General features: G+C 52.9%; 1 protein-coding gene and 1 long non-coding RNA gene across 15 annotated transcripts in view; one reads left to right on the forward strand and one right to left on the reverse strand.

Moving 5' to 3' along the window:
- Positions 1-2,570: 2,570 nt before the first annotated feature.
- LOC310882419 lies at positions 2,571-6,809 on the reverse strand. Its single transcript, XR_014572953.1, has 4 exons — positions 6,232-6,809; positions 5,744-5,857; positions 4,648-4,865; positions 2,571-4,502 (listed from the first exon to the last, which is right to left on the reverse strand). It is a non-coding gene; the product is annotated as an uncharacterized lncRNA (long non-coding RNA).
- A 131-nt stretch (positions 6,810-6,940) lies between these two features.
- The window catches only part of KCNQ2 (potassium voltage-gated channel subfamily Q member 2), a 74,167-nt gene continuing 54,381 nt past the window's right edge, over positions 6,941-26,726 (forward strand). For 7 of the 14 annotated variants that reach the window (XR_014572947.1, XR_014572948.1, XR_014572949.1 and 4 more), the window contains exon 1: positions 6,944-7,325. Coding sequence is in view for 8 of the 14 variants with exons in the window: in XM_083801149.1 (XP_083657275.1) it covers positions 7,030-7,325 (296 nt within the window). In the remaining 6 variants the exon portion in view is untranslated. Of the gene's footprint in view, positions 7,326-26,726 lie in introns of all 14 variants that reach the window. The other 7 variants (XM_083801155.1, XM_083801150.1, XM_083801156.1 and 4 more) reach the window with 4 other exon arrangements.

The following is a 26,726-nucleotide window of genomic DNA, read 5'->3' on the forward strand; positions in this document are numbered from 1 at the left end:
CAGAGCACGCAGCTGCCCAGAGGACAGGAACATCCTTCGGACCAGAGCGCGCAGGATGGAGTTGCAGGAACAAAACGGGGGCTGCATGAAAATAAGGCTGGGAGGGAGGAAAAGTCATCCTGCAAACGCAGCACCAGGCTCACCCGGAGGAACCTGCCCCTTGGCACGTCCTGCCTGCCCTGCTGAGCACCCATTTGGCTCGGTGACTCTCCAGTGCTCCCCATGTGGGATCCAAAATGAGCCCACAGATAAAAAGTTTGTGAGCAGCAGGACCAGGGGAGTCCTATGGATTTGTTATGAAAAGACGTGGCTGGGTTCTCTGATGTCTAATAATGCTGCATGTTTGCATCGCCATCTCCTTCACAGGAGGGATTTCAGGATTTCCGTCCCCTCTGATCACATTTTTTCACTTGCAGCAACCTGAAATGTCTCCCCCACCTTTAATGAACTAAGACGAAAATTGCCCACAGGCTCCACAGTTATTAAAGGAGGGAAGAAATAGGCAGGTCCAGAGCCGAGCCATGTACACCAGCTTTCCTTAGGACTTCAGGTTAAAAATAAATAAACCATAAGCCCTCGTCCCTTCATGTTCTCTTGATTTCCCAAATGTCCCGGCTGAAAGACTGAAGCAGGCCTGCAGCAAGGCTCACAGAGCACAGAAACCACAAATTCAGTTCCTTCAGGAGTTTGTCTTTGCATCTGCCAGCTCGTGTGCTGTGACAGGCAGGGCAGGAGCGAGGAGACAGCCGGCACTGCCTGGGGGCTTCCCAAGGGGATGCGTGGTTAAACCTCGCTGCTACAGGACAGGCCTCTCACCTGGCACTCGGATCAGAAACGACCCTCTTCATTAAAGCCACCAGCTAAACTTTGATTTTCAGTATTTTTTTGAAAAGGGAAAGATTAAATGGGAAATGGGAAAGCGAGTTTTTACATTTGGAGTTCTCTTATCTCTCAGTAATGAAAAGATAAAGGATTTAGCTTTAAGCCTTTTCACTGTTGTAGTGATGGGGTCTGGTTGTTTTACTTGTCGAACCTGGAGGTTTTGACATTTCAGCAAGGAAGAGAAAACACTTTGCAGCAGAAACAAAAATAACCTTCCTATGCACAGGCCTGGAGCAGCCCCTGCTCCTCCCCAGGGGCTGAGCTGGGCTCACCTCCGCCGAGCCCCCTCTGAGATCCAGTACCTGGAGCCTCTTCCCTAAGCCCCTCACACGTCCCAGCAAAGCAGGAATTTCTCCTGCCCCCTGTACCAGCCTCTCTTCTCCTACCCCAAGCTCCCTTTCTTTTTTCCCTACAGCAGCTCACCAAGGTTTGGCAGGGCCCAGCTCAGCAAGGTCACTCCCCTCTTAACCCAGGACACCTGGGATCACTTGGAGCCTATTTATTTGGGTTGGCTGGGCTGTTCTCCTTCTTTCTTCACTGCAGAATGAGCGACAGAAGAATCTGGTGTGCTCCTGCACTGCTCGTCTCAGATAAGGTAGATGTGTCAGCATTGTTAGCTATTTCAGTAGATTTTTTTTATTTTTTTTTTTCTGATGACAGCCTCCAGTCCCTAAATATATATGCAGGTTTCAATTCAGCTTTGAAGTCAGAGGGAGGCAGGTGTTCGAGTGGGATCAAAGCGCTTTGTGGGCTCCGTGAGGCTGGGCCCTTGTGGAGGTGCTGTTACAGCCCCAGGAGGTGCTTGGCTGGGAGCGGGGTCAGTCTGGAGCTGGACCCAGAGCTTGTGGGATCTGGTAGGGCTGGAAGAGCTCCCATGCAAGACCAGGCTCGTTTTATTGCATGAGGCTGTAAGTTGCAAAAAGTAAGGCTCTGGTTTGGAGGAACCTGAAGGGGGCTGCCCATGGGAAGCTTTCCAAGTCACGTCTCTATGGGGTTGTCCCGTCAGGAGCTCGTGGTGGCCCCGCGATGGGGAGATGAGGTCCTGGAGCTGCCTTGTCTCAAGGGGTGAGCTCTCAGAGCCCAGAGGTGATGGCGGTTTGTGCTGCATGGCCTTGGTCCTCGCGGGTGCAGGAGGAGGCAGAAAGCCAAGGAGGCTGAGAGGAACAATGAGAGTGACGTGAGGAACGACTGAGAGCTAAATTTACAGAGCCTGGGAAAAGGAAGGCTCAGGGGCAACATGGTCACAGGCTAAAAATACCCTGAAGGTAACGATGTAAATGAAGAGAGGGAATTATGTGTGGTCTCAAAGGAGGATAGGGCAAAAGCCAGAGCTGGAGGCTAATGAAGGAGACCTACAGAGGAGAAAAGGGGAAGAAGACCTGGTCGGTGGGGAATTTGTCAGGGGAAGTGGCTGTAGGGGTCGGGCAGGGTGACCACAAGGTGCTGGGGGGAATGGGGAGGACTTGGTCACTCCGTGCAGCCAAGGGGCATCTTTTCAGCTTTGTGCACACCCTGAACCAAACCCGGTTTTATTCAACAGAATTCCCCCCACCTTTGCTTTTCCCCGTTGTCTCCTCCCGTGCACCTAGTCGAGCTGTCGTTCCTTCCAGTCAGGGGTTTCCTTTCCAGTCAAACCTCCACAACACGAATGAATACTGAAACCTCAGCAATTTTAATCACCCGTAGAAAAGAAAAACATGAAAATTCTGGTTAAGAAGAGAGAGCACGTGTGTTCAGTGCAACTTGGAGATTTCTGCCCATGCAGTCAGATGCTCCCTGCTGCAGCTCGAGCCCATACCACAGAGCATGATTTGTCCTGGCCTTGGCTGCAGCAGCCTCCAACAAGGTAGGTGCTGTCTAAGAACAGGGCAAAGATGGATGATGGCAGAGAATTTTTGCATCCAGTAAATGCGGAATGTAAAATAAGTAGCTCCGTCAGCACCAGATGGAAAGAAACCTGGCTTTTTATCAATGCGTTGACAGCAAATTCGGACTGGAGCATTTTAGTGCCTGGGAGGGGTTTAGTGCCTGGGAGGGGTGGTGTCCTCACGGGCACCTTCTCTGGCATCTAGCAAAGAGGAGATCACGCTTCAGGATCCCCTTTGAATGGCAAGGGAGGCAGCACTAGGGAGCCTCTCCCTCTCTCTAGGCTTCTAATTGTCATGAAAATTGACGCAAACTTAATTAACCTCAAGGCTCATGACTGTCAAATTTGATTGAAACTGGACAGCCATGTGGTGTCTCGTCATTTTAGGTCGTTTAAAAAAAATAAAAGGAAAAGAAAACCAGTGGTGATGCTGTGGTTGAATACAAGTGCCAGGAAAGGCTTTTGCTCTGTGCCCAGTTTGGAGCCCCCTTGCTCTCGAGGTGGTCCCTCTGCACAGGTGTCCCCATGGCGGGGGGATTGCTCTTGGTCGCTGCAGCCCCAGGGGCTGACATAACCACAGCAGAAGGCTAAGGCCAAGCCATGGGGAGCTCCAGGAAAGATTTTCGGGTCGGTGAGACAAAGCCACCACCCCTGTGGTTAACCCCGTGACCTTAGTAGCTCCAGATTTATAATGTGCTTTTCATCCCTTCCTTGATCCCATAAGCAGGGCATAGATCTTCAACCTAATATGAGCCTACTCAGCCAAATTCTCTTACTGAAGGCCCATTTCTTTGTGGCTCAATTAACAGAAGTGATAAGCAGGCTCCCTCCCATTTACTTTACTTTGTCTCATCTAACCACTTTTCCATCATGCTACAAATTTTCTGCAGCTGTGCCCAGCTCTCCCCATCCCAAGGGATGAAACCTCTGCTGAGAGCTGGCTCTTGCTCTATCCAGAAATAAGCATCCCTCTTGACGTGCTCATTTTTCTCCTTTGGAAATCTGCAGATTTCTCCACTTAGGCACAAGAATTTATTTTTTTGAAGCATTTCCAAACCATAACGCCAGAGAAGCAGCACCTCCTAGGTTAGCGCACCTGCACCCAAGGAACCAACCTATCCCTTAGGTTCCTGTTTGCAGAATCCAAAATAGTTTGGCACAAGTTGGGAAGACTCCTTGTTATCCAAGAAGCCAAGACATCTGATCAATAACCACGGGCTCCAGAGGGCTGGCTGCTGCTCGGAGGAGAGGATGGGGTGGTGGGAGGTGACAGGGGAGGTGCTGCAGCAGAGGAGGGAGATGGGTAGATGCAGGCTGCAGAAAGGCCGCCCTGCTTGCAGCTTTGGGGTACTTTTGCTTGGGCAGTGTAGCTGTCTATAGCCCTGTACAGGGAGAGATGGAGCCATCTGCTTTGGGGGTTTGAAAGCAGGCAGCAGGCTGAGGGTGACAAAGCCCAGGCTGCGGCAGCGCAGTTTGCACAAACCACCGGCGGCGAGGCGGGCGTGGAGAAAGGGCTCTGGCTCCGTGTTTCGAACAGGAACACATCCCTGGAGTCATTCCATATATTTCACACCAGTCATTTTTTTACTACATCTCAAAAATTGCCAAAGGACAGAACGCTGAACTTTCTGTATCTCCACATAGCTTGATAGATTTCATCTTACCTTCAGGGTCTAAGCTATCAGCCATGGTATTCACATTTTCGAGCCATCAGTCGTGTTGAAAGCAAAGAACTGACTCAGTAATTCTGTTTCTGTGTGGAGACATAATGTCCTTGGATCAGATAAAAGCAGTACTGGGAAGGTGCTTTTATGTACTTCATTAATTCCCATAGTGTTAGTGGCTTGTTAGTGGCTGGCTCTGTCCTTCTGCCCCCCCCCTTCATCTTTTGAAATTACCTGCTGCAGGCTCCGTGGCAGGACATGGCAGCTGATTAGTAGTTATATTCCAGCCGTTCCCAAAAGATGCTGCTCCCATCAGGCTCGGAGCATGTCTGCGTGAGTGCGGCTTGTGGGAATGCCCTGGGAGCAGGGGAGGGCAGCGATGTGCTAGGTGGAGGGGCTGCAGCCCCGCTCGCCTCCTGCCCCAGGAAATTCCCTTTCCACTTGTGCTGCAACTTGAGGTGTCAAGCCATGAGATATTTGTAAAAAAAAAAAAAAAAAAAAAAAAGGAGTTAGAGAGGTCTGTGTAAAAAAAAAAAAGTTAGTGATATTTTAAGGGTCAAAGTTGAAGAGAGGGAAGGAGCAAGGCTAAAGTGGGTTTTCATCCACAATTTCAGGTCTTTTCTACATCCCCAAAACTGCTCTGCCTGTACAAGAGGAGCATCCTCAGTGCCCCTTGCTCGCAAGGTTCTGCTTGCCTTCATCTGAGGCTTCACCTCCCTCTCAAGTGGAGCAGCGAGCCCTGCCAGCTGCCACAAGCACTTTGCACCTTCCCTGGCATCTCACTCAGTCCCCCAGGGCTTGGGAAGGATGAAATCCCCCCCCCCCCCCCGTGCCCACCCCTGCTTTTTGGTAGTCTTGGGGGGAGACGCGTGGCACCCGAAGCTGTGCCGCAGTGTGACGCTGCGGATGACCACCTAATTAAGCAGAGGGGAGTGCGATGAATTTAGATTCTTCTTTAGGGCTCGCAGTCTATTAGTAATCTGGAATTTGTTAATTGCAAATTGCTTCCTCTGTTTGTTGTTGGCCTTTTTGTGGAGGGGGATATTTCCTGCTTTTGGATTGCGTCGCTGGATCTATAATAATGCACTTTGTACATTAGTGCCAGGCACATTTGTAATTGGCTACCCTATTAAAGAACACTAATGATCTTACAAGTGTTCACAAATAATGAATAGGATGGCCCCTCACTGAATTGAGTAATTTATTCACTGACATACTTGCAGATCTGTTTTTCCTTTATTTAACCCAGCTTTAGTTTTCTGCCTGCCTCGCAGAGACGTCTTCTCTTTTAGCCAGGTGTTGGAGAGAATGTGGGTCAGAGGAAACGTACCTAAGGGCAGGGCTGCTCCGTGCTGGCTCGTCTCAATGTACGTGGTGGGATGTGGAGAGCAAACAGCAGCAATTTTAGTCTCGGGGTGCCTCTCGTGCATCACTTGTTGGGATTCTGCTGAGGCACAAAAAGCCAGGACTTGGGGAATGGGCTCTGGAAGCCTGCTAATTTTTCTCATTTAAATATGAAAGTCATAAAAAGTCATAAAGGCTCCCAACAATAGAGTGGCAGCTGCTGACCCTCACAAGAGAGGGAGCTGGAACACAGCCCTGCGCAGTTCCTGCATGCCATGAAACTTTGGGCAACCATTTTGCTGCTTCCAAGAGAAGCACATCGTGGCAAGGTGCTCTGTGCTGAAAGAAGCGGGTCATTGGCGCTTGCAGTTCTATCCACGTACAAAAATCCCCGTGCCAAAGCATTATAAACTTGTGAAAACCATGCATAACCATTTTCCAGGAAGGACAATGGTGCAAGGCAGGTATACCTACCTTCTCTCAGGGTTCTCCACGCTGTGTCTCCTCCTGAGTCTTGTGGAGGTGCGTCAGGAGGAAGTATTCCTTAGGGCAGGAGCAAGCCATGCTGAACGGGGGAAAATATTAATGTTGGACTGTAACTACTGGGGTGTCTCAGAGCTGATATGGGTCAGCACACTCGGAGATGGACATGCTACAGTGGGAGCTTGGTCCTCTGTCTGGCCTGGTGGCCACATCAAGGTGGAGTTGCCCCCCCCCCCGTGAGCCTGGGACCAGGTCAGAGCTCTCCCAGCTCTCCTTGTGGCAAGGGAACAAAACCTCACAGGGCTGTTGCCCGGCCCTTTTTGTGGTTCCTTCCAGAAGGAGCACACCTGCGGTAATTTTTTTTTTTTGGGGGGGGGGGGGGAAGAGGCAGAGTTCGGCTTGGGGGAGTGATGCGGGGGCAGGGGAAGATGCCAGACCGTGTTTTTAAAGGAAGTCACATCCTGATTTCTTGAGACGATGCCAGAGCTTGCTGCTGTGGGGGAGACCAGAACCTGCTTTTTTATTCTCCCTTTTTTTTTTCTTTGAGGGCGGGGACCTCCCGATCCGGGGGGGGGGGGGGGGGCTCTGGATGCTTCCCCCCCCATGCGGACGAGGGATGCTGAGGGTTAAGGGGGCGGGGGAGCGGGCGGGGCGCGGCGGAGCCGATCGCATCCCGTTCCCTTCCTGCGGCTTCGCCTGCGCCGGGAGCAGCGGCGGGGGAGCGCGGGCGGAGCCCCCGGGGGAGCCCCCGCGGAGCCCCCCCCGAGCCCCCCCCGGGCGGCCGCCACCATGGTGCAGAAATCCCGCAACGGAGGCGTTTACCCGGGGCCGGCCGCCGAGAAGAAGCTCAAGGTGGGCTTCGTGGGCTTGGATCCCGGAGCTCCGGACTCCAGCCGGGACGGGGCGCTCCTCATCGCCGGCTCCGAGAGCACCAAGCGGGGCAGCATCCTCAGCAAGCCCCGCTCCGGGGTGTCGGGGAGCGGCAAGCCCCCCAAAAGGAATGCTTTTTACCGCAAGCTGCAGAATTTCCTCTACAACGTGCTGGAGAGACCGCGGGGCTGGGCTTTCATTTACCACGCATACGTGTGAGTAAGAAAGAGGGTGGGGGGCAGCCCCCCGTATCCTCCCCCCCGACCCCAAAGCTGCCCTTGCGGCCCACCCCCATCCTATTAAATGCGTGGGGGGGGGGGGGGATGCTCCTTGGGGAGCCTGGGGGGTGCGAGAGGCTGAGACCCCCCCCCGGGAGCTGCTGCATCCCCGGCCGGTGCCCGGGCTCGGGTATGCAGAGCCTGGGGAAGGGGTGTGTGGGGTGCTGGGCAGGGGGGAGAGGCGATGCAAAAGGATGGGGAGAAGCTGTCCCTGCATTGCTGGGGGGTGGCTCCGCCGGGGAGATGCAATGCACCGGCCCCGGGCACCCCCCCCGCCCCCCCGGCCGCTCCCGCTTGCGGGGGAAGGGGCTGCTCATGCGGTCGGTGCAGGGGGGGCTGGAGCAGCGGGAGCGATGGGTAGGGATTGCTCCTCCGTCTTGCTTGAAATCACCATAGCAATGCTGCGAGCAGAGGAACAAAAAGCTCTGCTCAGGCACTGTCTCTCCTTCCCTCCCCCCCCCCCCCCCCCCCCCCACCTCCTTCTCCTCCAGCCCCATCTTTGCTGGGTGGCTGCGAAGGGGTCGGGGCCGGGGGTGGCTTTGCAGCCCCGCACCGGGTCCTGGGGGTGTTTCTTGTCCCCCCACCCCGTGGGAAGGAGCAGGATTGGAGATGTGTCTAGAAGGAAATGCTAATCAGTGTCTGGGGCTTCCTGAGCTGGGAGATGGAGCGGTAAACAAAGGAGCAGTCCCAGGGTGCCCGTTTCCCCTCTGCCTCCCCGTTTTTGGCCAGAAATGACCACGTTTGCCCCCATCGCTTGGCGGAGAAATGCCCGGCTCTGAAGGCACTGCTGCAGAAGGCAGGCAGATGACTTCCCGTTGTTTAGAGGATTGCAAAGGGAGGGTCAAGATAAATCGCTGTGTTACTGCAACTCCCTTCCCTCTGGGACTTTCCACGGTCCCACCAGGCTCTTCTGCGGGCCTGGGCTCGGGCACAGCGCAGGTTTGGGCGCTCAGTGTCCCCTCGGTGCTGGTGGCTTTTCTGTTTGCGTGCTTTTCATCGTGGCTAGGGCCTCTGTCAGCCCCAGCAAGAGGATTTTTGGGGCCTTTTGTTATCTTTTTTCTCCCTCCTTTTGCTGTTAACGCTATTCTTGGGTAAGGTGCTGGGATGCGCTTTTTGGTCCTCAGCCATTTTGTGCGTTGAGGCCTCCGAGGGAGGTGTTGGCGGGACCCACTCGGGGTGGTGAAATGCTGGCTGGGTGCAGGGGGGGGCTTGGTACTGCACTGCAGCGGGCTGGGGTGCTGTCAGCCAGCTCGTCCTCCTGGGAAATGGGAGAGGAGGAGAGGGAGCCTCTGTGGAGCTCCGCTGTGGCTGTGCTGGGCGCAAAGTCCAGCACCAAGGGTCCCGAGCATCCTCCACGCTCAGGGCCGTGCTCTGGAGTTGTAGGTGCTTTGTGTCGCAAAACCCTCCCTAATCTGAGCTGAGCATTCACACGGTGAGCTGGGCGCTTGCCTGCGTGTGCCCCGAGGATGGGGGACGTGTATAACGTTTACCATATGCTGTTAAATACAGGTGAAAGCCCAGCCTGGGGATGCTGGGGCCACAAAAACAGCAGTGGAAGGGGCTGGAAGCCAAATGGCAGGCAGCAGGGGTAACCCCAGCTGTGAGGGCTCTGTAAGCATCTTTGGCTTCTTCAGCTGCTGCCTTAACTCCTGACCCACATTGCTCTCTGCAGTGCCATTTGCTTGGGCAGCCAGCAATCCTTATGGGGCAGGGGCATCCCAAAAAAAAAAAAAAAAAACCCTTCTGCCAGGGCTCGCCTTCCACTGGAGCCCCCGTTTCCAGCACAATCGCAGGCTGCCAGGCTGGGGTGCCCCTCGGCTCTCCCCATGGAGCCGCATCCCTCCGCAGCCCCGGCAGCTGCATCTTCTCCTGGGCTCGTGACTCCACTCGTACCCGCTGTGCCACCACGTGGAGCCCTGCCCTCCGGTTAGAAACCGCTGGTCTGGGATGCGCTGGGAGCCGGGCTGCCTCCCTGGCTCACCTTGGGGCGGATTCTCCAGCAGCTGGGCAATATAAATGCTCCAAAACCATCCCCTGACCCCCACGCGTGCACCCGCTGGGAAATGGAGGCTGTGCCCAGGGCTGAGGTGGTAACCGCACCGAGGTCTGTGAAGCGTCGTTGATGCGATTAATTTTTTAGTGTGTCGGGATGTTATGTGGATTCCGGTCTTCTGAACTTCACGTATGATGAGGTTAGCCTTGGCAGTTTACTAATATGTTATTTAAAGAGCTGGAGGGTATGATAAACATCATCCAAAGTCACCGGGATAAAGCCCAGCATCACTTTATCCCCTTGTGCTGCCTGGATGAGCCTGGAACCACCCGTGCCAGCTTTGCGTGTGTTTGAATGGGGCTGGCAGGGGGGTTTCTGCACCTAAAAGTCTGTGACCCAGAGAGGACAGACAAAAAGCCTAGTGGCTGCTTATTCAGAGACGTGGGAGAGCGAGGGGACTGGCTCAAGGTCATGAAGTTTGTGTGGAGAGCTGGACTCCCCCTGGTGTCCCCACGGCCTGATGCTGTGTCCTACCCACATGGCCAGGTCTCGCTGTCCCCTCCTGCCCCAGACCCCATTTTGTGCCACAGCCTTGGCCACAGAAGCTCCTTTATCCTTTGTTTTCCATGCTGCAGGCATGTGAGCGCTGATGAAGGCTGCGGGTGGGGAGCCCCATCCTGCCCCTAACTCAGTCCCACCACAAGTGACCCCATCTACCACCATCCCCATTTCCCTGCTCCTGGGGCTTCCATGTACAAAGGTTTAGGAAATATCTCCAAGAGGAATGAGTTTATGCACTGCCTTGGGATCCAGTGCTGTATTCTAGCTCAAATCCATCTGATTTCTTTTCCTTCTCTCCTTTCTGTTGTTGTCATTCCTTCCCCTTTGCACCATTTCATGGGAAATTCAGCGCAGTTCCCACCCCTCCAGCCCCAAACTCATTAACTCGGTCTCATCTCAGATGCTGCCTCCGTGAAGGCGCTATTACCTGGGAGCAGAAGCACTATCTTATATTTCTGTATTGTGATTCATTTTTATACTTAGCTCTTCCCACACTGACACAACTGGGTGACCTGCCCATGGTACTGGTATTTGTATACAAATTACATATATGTGAATATAATGTTTTGCACAGCCCTATGAATGTCTGAGCCTGATGGGTTCCAGCTCTTGGAGGTCTGGGCCTTTCCTGTATCTCTCAGCTTTTTTTTATATATATATATATATTTTGGCAGAGCCTTAGTGCTGCAGCACGTGGCCTCATTCTGTTCAAGGTTGAGCTGAAACTTGAAAAGTTGAGCCCTGTCTAAATGTCAGGCCAGGCTTTTCGAGGGATGCAGCAGCACTTAGGTCTTGCGGTAGTTCTCTGCACAGGGAGGCATTTTGCTTGCAAAAATTGTTCAGTTTTACTTCTCTTGATAACTCTACATTTTTTTTCTAGTCCTCTTACTTTGGTTATCGTAGCCTGTCCCACGCTCAGTGGTGCTGAGTCTGAAGGGCTGTCATACTTGAGTGATTTTTGTCCCTGCCTTTTTTTGTCACTTAAAGCTGTATACCCAGAGCAAATGTGGTTCTTGCATTTCCTACTTTGAATTTACAACCTTTATGTCTTTTAACTGTGTATAAAAATAGTTTGGGTGCATTTTTTATCTGCATACCGTGCACCGTACATTCAGTTAATTAAGCAAGTGCATGGACTTAGGTTATAATAAGGAAAAATGTTTCCTCCCTGTCTAATTCTATTAAAATTTCCTTGTGCCATCCCTATTCTTTTTGTTCTTCCCTTTTAACCCAGCCAGAAGCCACCTCTGTCTCCAGCAAGTCTCCTGTCTGCACTGCCCGCATCCTGGCACGGCTCGCGGTGGCAGCAGCTATGGCAGCGCTGGGAGGACGGAGCATTGGTGCAACTGCTTCCCCGAAGGTCTGGGGTTTCTTGGTGCAGAAGTGGCTTCTTTTGTGGCTCCTTCCAGGAGCTAACATGGTTGTTCCATGCAGATCCTTTCTCAGATAATGCTGCCTGGCTTGGGTTTTCGGGCAGCACACATTTTGTTTTGTTTTTCACACCGCTTAATTTTTTATACTTGTTTTAAGGGATTGACTAATTAGGAGTAAATTTAGTTTGACTATCTCGTCTATCCATCCCCAATTTGAAGATTGTTTCCTACTAGCAAGTCCGTGCTCAGGGGTTTTGCTGGCAGGTATGGAGCCCCCAAACCCAGCCCATCCAGCAGAAGGGCAGGGACCTTCTGGGTCCCCCTCCCCACGTCCTAGCGTGCGTGGGATGAAGATGCCAGTGTTAAATCTCCTGTTTGTGCTGAGTTTAATGGACCTGCTGGGCTTTGGCCTCTGATGCCCTCATCCATGCAGTTTGTCCCCTCTAGAGCTGTGTGGTTCTGGGGACCAGGAGACCTCTGCGCCGCGATGCCTCACGAGCTCCCCTCCAGCTGCTTAGTCAGAGCTTGGTGGGAGCAACCTGATTTCACTCGCTTTAATGTGTCACGTTCCAGCCGTCACGTTCACCCCACACTGACATTATGGAAACGAAAAACAAGCCGATCCCCCAGATGACCTCCTTTCTGTGCTATATCACGCCTCAACCAGACGAGTCTGTTTGTTGTTAGAAGGAATAACCCCAAAAGAAGCCCCAAATCCTCAACTAAAGGGAAGATGGTTGTTGCGTAAACAAAAATGAAGTTTGTGAAGATCAGATTTCCTTTTTTTTTTTGCATTGAAGCAGATGGTGGGGACATAGTGGGGTGATACCCTGCAATTTGTTTGGGGCAGGGGGAGAAGGACAGAGGGTTTGGCCATCAGTGAGGCATTAATGGGGCTTCCCAGCATAAAATGCATAGAATTTTGGTATTTGGCATTTGGGATTTAAGGATTTAAGCAGCAAATACTTAGCCCCATTTAATCCTTGTTAAGGTAGCCCAGACTTTTAGCTGGGGACAGAAGAGGGATAGATTCCTCTTTAAATCTGTGGTGGCAGGGAGATGTGCCGGTTCCTTTTCCTGATATGTGGCCTCCTGTAGAGTAGACGCAGGAGAGCAGAGAAAGATGGGGAGTGATTCCTACAAAGGATTAAGCTTTGTCTATGGCATGTTTTTGCACAAACCTAAGCCAGTCCCTGTTTGTGTGAAATGTCCCCTGTGCATCAGAGAGACGAGTTCTTCAGCGTTGAGCAGGATAAGCCCCTTCTTTCCATGAAGTTTACATTGCTACAGGACAATGCAATGGCTTTTAGGCCCCAAATGGTCAAAACGGAATTAATTACACTTCAAAATGTAATTATTGTGGTGGTCTTAAATTAGTTAAATGCACCTAAATGAGTGCATTTAGAGGGAGGCTGTATTGCAAGGTGCTTTGAGTGGCGAGCACAGGAGAGCAAAGCCAGGTCATGCAGGAGGGTGCTGGGCACGGCTGGTCCTTCACACCCTATGCTTAAACTGATGCCTGCTGTGACATCCTATAGCAAAAGATGGCCCTGCTGCCGCCGCAGGAGCAGGTATTTAAATTGGTTCCTTGGTGGATGTGCCCAGCCACCCAGGCTGAAGGAAAAATGTTGTTTTTCCTCCGTGAAGAACAAACTGTGCAGCACCATCCGCTCACGGAGGCTCCGGGTGCCCTCAGCTTCCCACGCGGTTCTCCCAGCCGTGTTCTGGGCAGGCTGTGAGGGCAGTGGCCTATGGCACACAGGTTGGAGGTGTTTGGGGAGGTCGCTGCATCTATTCTGAAGCACCGCATTACTCACAGCGCTGTCTGTTGGAGTATCCTGAGCAGAAGTCACTGGCTGGGGTGCTGAGAGCTGCTTTATTGCAGCCTCTGGGCTTCTTGAGTGTCTAACCGCCACTAAGCGAGGGAAACTGGAGCATTCCTCCATCTATCCGATCTGTCTTCATACCACTCTGGCCTCTGATGTGCTTTTTAAAAGTGTATGAATCCCTGGTGTTGGTAAACATCCATCCTGTGACTTCTTTTGCCTGACAGCCAACCCACCCCAAGGGCGACTTTTGTGATGTGCGGGGAGTGGAAGATCTGTGACACCTTCTCACCTCTCCCTCCCTGCTGTAGGGGGATGACTTAAAGCTGCATCAGGGTCACTGGGGCTGCTGGGTGCAGCACCCTCAGCTTTGCAAGCCCAGTGACCGAGCAACCTCTTGGTTTGTTTCAGTGCCTACATTGCCCAGAGATTGTGGGTGGAGTTGGCTATTTGGTGATGTTCGGGTGTCTCCAGGATGGAGTATTATGTTCCGGGTTCCTTGCAGGACATCCCATTCCCCAGGAGCCTCAGTGCAGATCTAAAGTGGGCACATCTGCCTTCTGGAAATGCCCATTTCTATTTTGTGAAGGCAGAGGGAATCTAAGTTCCCTTGTATAGGCTGGGTGGGATGAGTCCAGACCACAAGACAAGAAGACAGAGCCTGGCATCAGTTTGCAAACCAAAAACTGGAGTGGGCTGGTGCGGCGCTGAGCATTTCCCACCTCCTGCCACAGCCAGTAGGAGCTGTGATGTTCAGAGCCAGAACTATGCTGTGGACATCCCAACAGGAAAAGGTAAAGGTGAGAGATGGGTCTGATCCACACCGAAACGGGATGACCAGCATCTGAGACCCGCATTTGGCCAGCAACTATTGAGAAGTGGATTTGAGAAAGGAGCCTTTACAGCAAACCCCAGTCAACTTGTGGATCTGCAACCCAAGACCCGGAGGAAATCAGATGATAACCGAGCCTTATTAATACCGATTGTAGTTCCTAAGCAGGTTGTGTTCAGGCTCTCAGAGGAGAGTGCCCAGTGGGGTGGTCAGTGTTCATTCGGACACTCTCCTTTCTGAATGTGTCCCCAGGAGGGTGGGACAGGGCCAGGCTCCAGCTGGAGATGCCATCCATCCATCCATCGTGGCTGGCCTCTTTAGGGCAAGGCTGGAGGAGGGTTTGCCTTCGGACGGTCTTTCCCAGGGATTCACAGCTGCTGCATGTGTAAGCAAGCCCTGATGTGCCTGGAAGCCCTGCCTTCTGGTTCGTAGCTCCGCCAGCCCGGGGAGGTGACAGCGATGAAGCAAAATTCGGCTGAGGTGATCGCTGAGCTGCTGCCGCACGCCGCAATGGATGAGCGCAGCAGGACAGGAGATCCTAATGCAGCTGCCACAGATACGCTGTCACTCTCTGTGAAGTTGTTATGGTGCCCAGGGGAAAAGAAAAAAATCCTGTCTCAAAGGTGACTCACATACACCTCTCCTCCGTCTCCCATGGGAATGCAGTAGCTCGTGTCTGGGCACCTGCTGGGTGTGTTTGTTACAACTTCTGTTTGATATGCTTGGGGAACTAATAAGCAGTGCAAAAGAAAAAGGAAAACTTCAGTCAAATAACAGTTAAAGTGAATACCGGGGGGGAAAACAATACTCTATTAATATTATAGCAGTGCGCGAGCAGCCCTAATGGAAATAAAGTCTACGAGCCTCTGTTCTGTATATCAGGCCAAAAAGCGCCAGTCCCTGCCGTAACAGCTTACTGTACTGAACAGAAGAGAGGTGAAAGTTGTGAAGCAGTTGCAGGGGAACCACTGGCAAGCGTTAGCTTTGCTCCAGTCATCTTTTTAATGCTGTTTACCTGGCCTCTTATTTGCTTTCGAATTAGTGGGTTGGCTTCTATTCGTGCTCCTTGGGTTTGCAAAAGAAATCAGGGGTTGGCTTTGGCTAGGGCAAAACGTTCAAAGCACGGCCAGCCTGTGGTAGGGGGGAAATGCAATAGATTTAGGAGCTCAGCAGAGTTAACTTAGTCTGGGAGGAGGGAGGCATCTTCCCTGGGAGGTGCTCCCCCGTTGCGGGGCAGTTGGCTGCTTGCTGTGATCTTGCTGCTCATTACGAATGCAGCGTGCGGAGGGCTGTGAGCTGGGCTTATCGGCTTTCTCGCTGTCGGGTGTTATATGTGGCAGCGAAATGACAGCGCTGGGAGGCTTTCTGCCGCGTGTTTATGGGCTTTCACACGACTTGGAGTCTCAAAGTGGCCGTTAATTGAGTTTATGCTTGCTCGGAGGTTCGTTACCTGGTCTGAGGAACATAATAAGGGATGTAAGAGCCTTCCGTCTTTCACTCAAGAGGAGAGCAAAGGAGTTAAATATAAATACCTGTGTTATAGCTGGACAAACAGAGTGAGGCTACATTGCCTGCTGCCAATCCAAGCCATATGGTGAAGCCTGAATATTTCCAGAAGTGGCGGAGAAAACCAAAACCTGTCCCCAGTGCTGAGGACCACTCCTTGCTCTTGAAGCAGGTTCGCTGCATGGAGACCTCAGGCTGGTGTGGCCACTGCTTCGGTGTTGGCCTTTGGTTTAATTCCGCGGCCGTTCGTCCTTCCTCTTGCTGAATGTCTGGAAAGGCTGGAAATGCCATGTGTCGTCCAGTAACCCCCCTTGCTGGGCCTTCCTCCAAGTTTCCTGAGGCTTATTAGCACTGATTTGTGCTTTAAGGACTAGTGAGATTCCTGAGTCATCTCCTTAGGCAGGGAGCTATTTATTTCAGTGTGTGTGTGTTACACTCCATGGGAGTGGGTGTCTCTCTTCCGCTTTTGGATCCTGCCCTGACTCTATATAAAGACTCCAAGCTTGAATGAGCAGCAAAACCAACCCTAAAGCTGGCTCCATGGTTTGGAAGATGCCTGCTGCTGACCCCTTTTTCCCTGGCTGAAGGAGCATGGCCGTTTGGAGCATGGGTAGGAGTTTTTATGGGATCTTTGTCCATCTTGGGGTCTCTAGGACAGCTTGTAGGGACACAGAGCACTGTGTGCTGGTGTCCTGGAACAGCTTTTGCTCTGCAGTATCTCTGAACCAAGGGGGAAGCATGGTCTGTACCTCCTTTTCTCCCCTGAGGTTGATTTGCTGATGCTTTTGGGTTTTTGATTGGTGTGTTTTTCTTATTTAGCAGAGGTGAGGCATTTCCGAGTGGCTGTAATTTTCGGTTGGTGTTACAGCAGAGACCGGAGGTGCCATGGGCAAATGCAGACGGGCTCCTCTGAGACACTGACAGAGCAGGAGCTGCCAGGCTTGGAGGAATTTCACTGTGTCATTTCTCCTGGGATGGAGAAACGTCTCCCTTTTCAGACGCATCCTGTGCTTGCTCAGTGGCCTTGCAGACAGCTGCCTTGTGTACGTATTTGCGTATTTGTGTATTGAAATTGGCGGGGCTCATAGAGAGAGCTTTAAACTAGGTAAGAAGGGGGACGGGGCTCAAACAAGGCTTGTTGGAGCTGTGCCGGGGGAAACAATGGCTAGGCCGGGGAAGAAGGCGATGGCCCAGCTGAAGTGCATCTACACTAATGCACGCAGCATGGGTAACAAACAGGAGGAGCTGGAAGCCATTGTGCAGCAGGCAGGCTACGACTTGGTTGCCATCACGGAGACGTGGTGGGACCGCTCCCACGACTTGAGTGCTGCAATGCCTGGCTATCGGCTCTTCAGGAGGGACAGGCAGCACAGAAGGGGTGGTGGCGTGGCTCTCTACATTAGAGAATCTTTTGATGTTGTGGAACTCCAGGCTGGGAATGATAAGGTTGAATCCCTGTGGGTTAGGATCCGTGGGAAGGCCGGCAAGGCTAGCATCCTGGTGGGGGTCTGCTATAGACCGCCGAACCAGGATGAGGAGACGGATGAGGAGTTTTATAGGCAACTGACAGAAGTTGCAAAATCGTCGGCGCTTGTCCTCGTGGGGGACTTCAACTTCCCGGACATATCCTGGAAACACAACACGGCACAGAGAAAGCAGTCTAGGAGGTTTCTGGAGAGCGTGGGAGATAGCTTCCTGACGCAGCTGGTCAGTGAACCTACCAGGGGTGGTGCCCCGCTAGACCTTCTCTTCACAAACAGAGAAGGACTGGTGGGAGATGTGGTGGTCGGAAGCTGTCTGGGGCAGAGTGACCACGAAATGGTAGAGTTCTCTATTCTTGGCGAGGCCAGGAAGGGGACCAGTAAAACTGCTGTCTTGGACTTCCGGAGGGCTGACTTTGAGCTGCTCAGGACGCTGGTTGGCCGAGTCCCTTGGGAGGCGGTTCTGAAGGGCAGAGGAGTCCAGGAAGGCTGGGCGCTCCTCAAGAAGGAAATCGTGATGGCACAGGAGCGGTCCGTCCCCATGTGCCCAAAGATGAGCCGGCGTGGAAGAAGACCGGCCTGGCTCAACAGAGAGTTGCGGCTGGAGCTTAGCAGAAAAAATGAGGGTTTATAATCTTTGGAAAAAAGGGCGGGCCACTGAGGAGGACTACAAGGATGTAGCGAGGCTGTGCAGGGAGAAAATTAGAAAGGCCAAAGCTCATCTGGAGCTCAATCTGGCTACTGCCGTTAAAGACAACAAAAAATCCTTTTACAAATACATCAACGCGAAACGGAGGACTAGGGAGAATCTCCATCCTTTACTGGATGCGAGGGGAAACCTAGTTACTAAGGATGAGGAAAAGGCTGAGGTGCTTAATGCCGCCTTTGCCTCAGTCTTTAGCGGCAATACCGATTGTTCTCCGGACACCCAGTGCCCTGAGCTGGTGGAAGGGGATGGGGAGCAGGATGTGGCCTTCGCTATCCATGAGGAAATGGTTGGCGACCTGCTACGGAGCTTGGATGTGCGCAAGTCGATGGGGCCGGATGGGATCCACCCAAGGGTACTGAGAGAACTGGCGGAGGAGCTGGCCGAGCCGCTTTCCATCATTTATCGGCAGTCCTGGCTATCGGGGGAGGTCCCGGTTGACTGGCGGCTAACCAATGTGACGCCCATCTATAAGAAGGGCCGGAGGGCAGACCCGGGGAACTATAGGCCTGTCAGTTTGACCTCAGTGCCGGGGAAGCTCATGGAGCAGATTATCTTGAGGGTCATCACGCGGCACTTGCAGGGCAAGCAGGCGATCAGGCCCAGTCAGCATGGGTTTACGAAAGGAAGGTCCTGCTTGACGAACCTGATCTCCTTCTATGACCAAGTGACGCGCTTGGTGGATGAGGGAAAGGCTGTGGACGTGGTCTACCTTGACCTCAGTAAGGCTTTTGACACCGTTCCCCACAACATTCTCCTCGAGAAACTGGCTGCTCGGGGCTTGGACTGGCGTACGCTTCGCTGGGTTAGAAACTGGCTGGATGGCCGGGCCCAGAGAGTTGTGGTGAATGGAGTCAAATCTGGTTGGAGGCCGGTCACTAGTGGAGTCCCCCAGGGCTCGGTACTGGGGCCGGTCCTCTTTAATATCTTTATTGATGATCTGGATGAGGGCGTCCAGTGCACCCTCAGTAAGTTTGCAGATGACACCAAGCTAAGTGCGTGTGTCGATCTGCTCGAGGGCAGGAAGGCTCTGCAGGAGGATCTGGATAGGCTGGAGTGATGGGCTGAGGTCAACTGCATGAAGTTCAACAAGGCCAAGTGCCGGGTCCTGCACCTGGGCTGCAACAACCCCAAGCAGAGCTACAGGCTGGGAGATGAGTGGCTGGAAAGCTGCCTGGCCGAGAAGGACCTGGGAGTATTGGTGGATAGTCGGCTGAATATGAGCCAGCAGTGTGCTCAGGTGGCCAAGAAGGCCAACGGCATCCTGGCCTGTATAAGAAGCAGTGTGGCCAGCAGGTCGAGGGAAGTGATTGTGCCCCTGTACTCGGCTCTGGTGAGGCCGCACCTCGAGTACTGTGTTCAGTTTTGGGCCCCTCGCTACAGGAAGGACATGGACGTGCTCGAGCGAGTCCAGAGAAGGGCGACCAAGCTGGTGAGGGGTCTGGAGAACAAGTCTTACGAGGAGCGGCTGAGGGAGCTGGGCTTGTTCAGCCTGGAGAAGAGGAGGCTCAGGGGCGACCTCATCGCTCTCTACAGTTACCTGAAAGGAGGCTGTAGAGAGGTGGGGGTTGGTCTATTCTCCCACGTGCCTAGTGACAGGACGAGGGGGAATGGGCTAAAGTTGCGACAGGGGAGTTTTAGGTTGGATGTTAGGAAGTACTTCTTTACCGAAAGGGTTATTAAGCATTGGAACGGGCTGCCCAGGGAGGTGGTGGAGTCACCATCCCTGGAGGTCTTTAAAAGACGTTTAGATGTAGAGCTTAGGGATATGGTTTAGTGGAGTACTTAGTGTTAGGTCGGAGGTTGGACTCGATGATCTTGAGGTCTCTTCCAACCTAGAGAAATCTGTGTGAATCTGTGAATTTGGGGTACAAGGGCAGCCGCTTGCCAGACAGCTCCCCAGGGAGCTGCGAAGAAGCCAGTCTCCGTACGGAGGAAGGGCTAATGGCAGCGTTCGTCCAAAGCTGACTTCACACCCAATTAAACATCACCCTGAGCCAGAGGGACAGCTCCTCATGTCGTCACGTCTTGAACTAAATTGCTGGCACTTCATGAGGGCTCTGTCTCCATAGCTGGAGGGACCAGAGCATTTAATCCGTATGGGCGCTGAAGCAGCTTTGTTAATGTGACCTCGTGGTCTGGTCCTCGTGGCTCCTGGGTGCGCGTCTCTGTGGTCTGTTTCTTGCTTATGGCTATTTCTGTAAGGAAGGGAAGAGACTTAGAGGAAAAAGAGGTCGGGGAAACTCTCTCTGTGATTTGTCAGACACGATGTGCAGCCGTACAGAATTTTGCACTGAATTGTTCTTGCTTTTCATGTTTTCCCCTCCAACACGTAGATGTTTTTAATGCAATTCTTATTTATCTTCTCTCTTAATATACCAGATAATGAGGGGTAGGGAGAAATCCCACGCTGACCTTTTGTTCCTGCTGCTGTTTTTTCTCTTCTGCACCAGAAATCGGATATAATTTGAAACCTCCTCTGAGCTGCCCCTCCAGGCCCTGAGCGATGAACGTTCGTGGGAGGTGGGAGCATCTCGAGTTGTGCTGGGTGGCCCAGGGCGAGCTGCTGGGGCTCAGTCTGTGAATCAGATCTCCCCTCTGAGCCAGGAGGAAGAAAACATTAAATGCAGGTCTGAGATGTGGTTTTAGGCCAGCGATGGCTTAATCTGCCTCAGTATGGGAGGAATGATTTGAGGAGTAACTATATGGCAAGGTAATGAATGTGCCCGAATAGGTCGGGTGAAAATGAGCTGCCTTCTTACCCGGCCTTGCTCTTTTGGCCTTTCTCCCCACCGGAGCAGCTGCTATTAAAAATACCCCAGGGAAATTCATTAAGCTAATGGATTGCCAGCCCCTGCTCGTGGCCGAGGATGCCCGTCCTCCCCGCAGCCACATCCCTGCGTGATGGGAGTCGGGAGGAGCGGCTGGAGCCGAGCCCAAGCGTGCGCCACGTTCCCAGCCCTGCCAGCACCCCGAGGCCCAGGGGAACAAAACCTGGGGCAGGCAGCGAGGTGCCGGCTCGGTGCAGACCTGGTGGGGTGGCTCAGTTATTGTTCACTTGCTGAAAGCGCAGCAGAAATTAAAAAAAAAGTTAATTAAACCTATTTTTTTTTCCTCCTGCTTCCTCTTGCCGTTTCTAGGGAAGACCGAAAAAATGTGCTAAAGAGGAAGCGAAGCTCTGAGCACCCTCTCACGAATGCAGAATATGGCCCCCGTGGGACTGCAGGGAAAGGCCCTGTAATTACGGGGAAGGTCCTGCGAGGCTGGGTTACACAACCAGGACGGAGAGCTGCTGCTGCTCCGGCTCAGCAGCAGGCTGGTGATGCTGTAACTCAAAATACTACCTGGCTATTATCCATTCAGTGCTTTTTTATTGCTGTTGGTGTCCTCAGCGCGCGGCGCAGACCACTCGCGAGGCGCCGAGCCAAGGAGGCAGGAAGGAGCGTGCAGGGACCGTGGAAGGGCCGTTCGGTATTTACGGTGACATAATTCCCAGGCAGCTCCAGCACATCTCGGAGCTGGCTGGCGGTCGTGCTATGAGGCCACCGAGTGAAGGTGACTCCTTCCCGGCTCGGGCAGGAGCAGAGGATGCTCCGATGGAGCGGTCGTGCTGCGGCGGCAGCTCGTGGGCTCCGCACCGGCTGCTGCTGCTGGGTTAGCAGCCAAGTGAGCGGCTGGGAAAGGGGATGTAGCGTTGTAGCAAGTGCCCAGAGATGTCATACGGGGGGAACGCACACCTCGGCGTGGTTTTGGGCATGCCCTGGTGTCACACGCTGCAGGACGTTGCTCCTGCCTTTGAGCTGCCGTGTGCGATGCTGTTGTTGGCTCTGCTCTGTGCAAGCCCCGGTTACTGTTGTGTGCTGTGCAGTGTCTTTGTGCCAAGCTTTATTCCACTCCAGGAGGATTTATTAGTCACTGCTGGCCATGGTTGTGTCTCGAGTTACACATGGGCTTAAACACAGCAGTGCCCCTGTGTCATGGGGGGAATCATTATCCCCATTTTCCCGTCTGGGAGCTGAAGTGTGGAGGAATTCAGCAGCACAGGGTCCCTGCGGCATCATCCAGCATCCCCAGCTACCCCAGCCTCTCCCTCCTCCAGCAGCAATAAGCGTTTCCCACCCAGACAAGGAGACTTCAGTGTGTATCCTTGTCCCGTCAGGCCTTCCTTGGCTTTGAATTATTAAATAATGTCTCTGTTCTGCATCATAAAGGTTGTTAGAACACAGCTACTTATCAGAATAGAAAATAGTCATTTTCCCTGCTTTAGGAGTTGACTTCATCTGCTTGTGGGATTTACAATAAATGCAAGTGTTTTATTTTTTTAATTAAAAAACAAACATGCAGAGGGGCTGAGTTTGGAAGTAGATAAGTAGAAGTATTTTCCGAAAGGATATGCAGTTCTGTGTTCTGGTATCCACATAGTTGGTATCCTTTATCTTCTGACTAACCCAACATCACAGGCAATTGCATTAGCATAAATGGGCTGGAGAGCATTTGCTGCTGTGAATTCCATGATGCTGGACCACAGGTTGCCCTCTGCACTCCGGGGGTGCCCCTTCCCAACCTCCCCATCCTGGGCAGTGACCGTGGATGCTGCTTAAAGCCCCAAGGAGGTGCAGAGGCAGTCGCAGACCCAAGCTCAGTGATGGGTTCCTCGGGTTTCTGCTTTTTTCTGAGAGCCCTGCCTGCGGGTTGCTGCTGTTCCCGAGGTCAGATCTTGCCTGCTCCTTGCAAGAAGCTGGGTGGTATCCCCTGCTTCATCAGAGGCTGGATTTGGGCAGCAGTAGCCCGGGCTGTGGCCCTGCTGTTGGTTTTTCTCTTGCTTTAGCAATGCCTTGCCCCATTGCAGGGCACGTCCTCGCCTGGCCGGGCACCATCTGTGCACCTACAGCATCCCCGAGCAGCGCTGCTTCGTATCACCCAGGCAATCCCCTAAAATTCCCAGGGAATAAATGACGGGAACTCCCTTTAGAGTGAGCTGGGTGTTGGAAATAGGGTCATGCTGCTGCCAGGCTGGGGCTGATTCCCTCTGAGCGGGTGGGAGAGGCCCCGTGCCCTGCTCCCACCCAGAACCGAGCTGCCACAGCTCTCCTGGGAGCAGCACTCTGATGCGGTGCCTGGGGACTCAGAGCGTGCCTGAGAAAAGCAGGTTAAAAGCAGGTTTTCTCAAGCCTTTGCCTGCCATTTTAAATGGGAAGGATGTTTCCCTGGCAACGAGATGGATGCTTCCCTGCGGAGCATATGGCTTCCATCGACTTTGATTTACCGGCGCGTTGAAATGGCAGCGAGATAATCCCTCCTCAGCTTTCATGTGTCCCTGCGACTTGTGAGCTTTCAAAGACCACGGGTCCCGTCCCTGTGGTGCTGGACTTGCTTCCAGCCCATCCTGGGCTGGGAACTGGCAGGATTCCACATCGGGCTCGGTATGGGGACCTTGGCAAGGAGGGACCAGAGCATCACCCCGAGCAGGGTGGGCAGGAAAACCTCCCGTCCCTGCTGCCTTTCACCGGCTGAGCAGTTCCTCCTCCTTGGGGACTATAACCCGCAGTCCTCTCTTCCTATTCCCCTCCCTATTTTAAATCATTTTTAGATGTTTTCCACCTTTCACCACACAATTGTCTGCCTCCTGCATCTTGCTATTTATTGTTGTGTTTACTGGCACCGGGAAATAAGGAGAGGGAACAAAACCTCTCCTTTGCTGGGCAAGGAGCTGGGGGCTCAGTGGCTCCGCCGAGCTCGTGCATCCTCCTCCTCGCTGCCGCCCAGCGGAGAGGAAGGCTCTGCTTTGGCAAACACGATGCAATTTGGCAAACACGACCAAACGTTAGGTGGAAACGGAGGGAAGCAGCCAGACAGGGCGGTCACATGAGGCTCCTTGCCTTAGGAACGTGGACGAAAATAGCGAGAGCGCTCGGTTCGCGCGGCAGAGTGGTGCTGGGGCCGCTGCTGGCACGTAGCTGCTCCTGCCCAGCCTGTTCGTGGCTGTGGGACTGGGAAGGGTGGCCCTAAATGGTGCTGGTCTGCGAGCATCTGCACTGCAGGGAATGGGGGAAGATGCTCAACATCCTTCTTTCTCCTGCTGATGCTACACAGGGTTTTGGGGAATCACTCGCGCTGAACTTGAGCGCGCTGCGCACGCAAATCCCGTGGCCTTGTACAACTTCCCTGGGGGTGTGGAGGGCTGAAGGCGCACAAAAGAGAGGAGTTGTTCCATTTTACTGGAGGCTTTATGTTAAGGAAGAGGGGAATTAGGCCTTTCTGCCTGCAAAACGTCAGGAAATCTGGCTGCAGCCCGGGAAGCCGCTCGCTGCTGTAGTGCGGAGATGGATGGAGAAGGGCTGTGAGGGGCTGCAGCTCCTGGGGGACCCAGAGCAGTTGTGTTATCAGAGAAGTTACACGGAGCTTGGCAAGCAGTTGCTGTGATGCTCTCCCCTCCCTCCATCCCTGAGGTGTAACTGCCTGTTTCAGCAATTTTTTAGGGCTAGAGAGCACTGCCCTTGTAAGCCTGAGCCCTCTGGAGCTCTGGGTTTGTTTTATGGATGGGAAAGGCGCCGAGGGCCGTATCCTGCCACCTCTGCCATGGAGAAGCACGCTGTCCTGCTGACGTGGGGAAGCGACGTGGACCCAGAGCTCCCGAACTGGCCACTGTCCTTTTATTTTTTCCTCTTATTGGACTTTGAGGGGCTTTAATTCTGCTGGCTGTAAAAGTAGCGCAAAGTCAGAGATGGGGGAAGAAAGCTCAAGATGCTCAGAGAGACACAGCTTGTCCTTCGCAGGCAGGGAACCTCGGGCTCAGCTGAAGCTGATTCTGGGGCAGACCTTTGAGAAACTGGCTACTATTCCTGTCTGCAGCAGGAACCAGCCCTGCACATTTTGAGACAATCTTCCTATCTGCAATTAGACCAGAGCCTATTTTTGTATATCCCATTCCCTCGAGGAATGTTTAGATGAGATGCAGCATTACATTTTGCAGGGACATCTTGCTTTTAACCCAATTTGAGAGCACAGTTAAGTCAGGTCAAGTGACTTGCCCAGGTCAGCAAGAGGATTTTTGTTATGCCTGCATGCTCAAACCACACAGTGTAGCCCTTGGCTTTTTTAATTTCCTTTTTTTTTTTTTCTTTCTCTCGAGGTAGTGCAGAATAGCAGGGCTCTGCTTTGTAAAAGCAGAGATAACTTAATCGTCATACACAGATAAAGGTCATGTTCGGAAGGCTTGTGTTCCTGTACTCACTGCTAATAATTTCACAGAGGTAGGGAGGAAGCAGAGACTCTTTTCGGGGAATACCCTGTGGAACGAAACATAGGCAGTGCTCAGATTTCAATCTGAATAATACCGGTATTGCATGAGACAGCAACTTTCCCTTGCATTAAAATCAATGAACATGCTCTGAGTAAATGCCTGCGTGGTCGTTTTCAGAATTACTAAAATCTCCAATACTTCATACCGTTAATTTACCTCCTAATGCACCGTAATTGCGCCGTGGTCTTTAGGATTCTGTCCCGCGAACCCTTCCTGGAGCTGCGCGAATTTATTTCTCCCCACCGAGTTTTCACAGCAAACCTCAGGCCAGCAGAGCTGCAGCAAGGACGGGCCCCGCTGGCAGGTGCACCGCCGTGATGAATATTTCGGGTTTTCCTCCAGACATCTGGCTCCTCCGAGGCTGCGTGCACAGCGCGGGGAGACGGCGCAGCCCAGCATTTCCCCGTGATTCGTGTTAGAGGAGGACAAAGAGGAACGTTTGTGCTGGAACTGTGTGTGTGTGTGTTGATTGTTTTTAACGTGGCTTTTATTCTGATTTGAGGTGCCTTGAGTATGTTAAATAATCAGAGCCTATAAAACCGAGTGCCGATTCCTGAAATTTAACCCCTTTTCCTGCTGCAAACCTTCAGATCTTGATCTCCATCACCCGCCTTCTCCAGCTGGCTTTGTTCTTTGAGGCTTCCATCCAGGAAAGCTCTTACAGTCAATCTTGCTTGTAAATGTAGAGATGCTTAAGCCTTTGCTGGACGAGGGACAAGATATGTCATGCAAAATCCCTTTCTGCTCAGATTCCTGCAGTGCATGGGTTCAGCTTGGGTCTCTCCCTGGCTTTGGGCTCTCGGGGCGGACGATGACGTTTCTGCTGTTTGCCTTACATGCAGGAGGGAAAGGCTGGGGAAGCTCTTCGAGTGGCAACTCTTCAAATGCGATGGATATTGAAGGAGAAAAAGCCCCAGATCCTGCCCTTGAAGGAGTGTGAGCCCAAATCCTGCCCTTTTTCTAACTGAGAAACGTGATGCCTTTGCAGAGGGAAGGCAGAGGAAGCGAAATTGTGTTGTGAGTTGGTCGTGCTGCTCATAGGATAAAGCTGTGGTGATGTGCAGGTGTCTTGGGGGCAAGCCCCTGTCATGCAGCAAGGAGGGCAGGATGCCGCATCCCTTCACAGCGTCTGGGGACGTGTCCTGGGGCTTGCTGGTGGCAGTGGTGGGACTGGGCTCACTGGGAGAGCAGCACGGGCTGATCGGGAATGCAACCCCTCTGCTTTTCCTTCCCAAAAGGTTGTCTGGGGTCTCTAAGACCTGCTTCTCTGCAGCCTGATGGATTCTGCTATCCTGCCCCGCTGCCTGGGGCTCCCTTTAGGGATGCTGCTGTCCCTGGTATGCTTTATGACTTCGTACAGACAAGGTGCTGTTATCAGGGCTGTTCAGCCACCATCTCAGCGCGCTGAGAAGGCGCTGGAGCTATTAACGCTGTCCCAGGGAGGCCTTTGCCAAAGATTTATTTAAATGTGCATACACCACGAGAATCCCAGCCTTGGAGCCAGCCTTCGTGTCACCCATAAACAAAGTTTTCTACTGGCATGGGTGCCCAGGGAGCATCCAGCCTCATCCTGCGGGGAGCAAGGTCTCGGCTGGGCCCGGCCGAGCCCCCACTAAGAGCTGCATTTGGAAAGGAGAGCGCCTCTGAAGGCACAGGACCAAAAGGCAGGATCCCCGCTTCTATTTTCAGCTCTGCTAGTGACAGAAGTCGCCTTGGGAGATGGTTTTGGCTGAGACTGAGGGATGTGGAAACCTGGA

Source organism: Anser anser, assembly GCF_964211835.1.
Source record: "Anser anser genome assembly, chromosome: 16".
Taxonomy (NCBI): Eukaryota; Metazoa; Chordata; class Aves; order Anseriformes; family Anatidae; genus Anser; species Anser anser.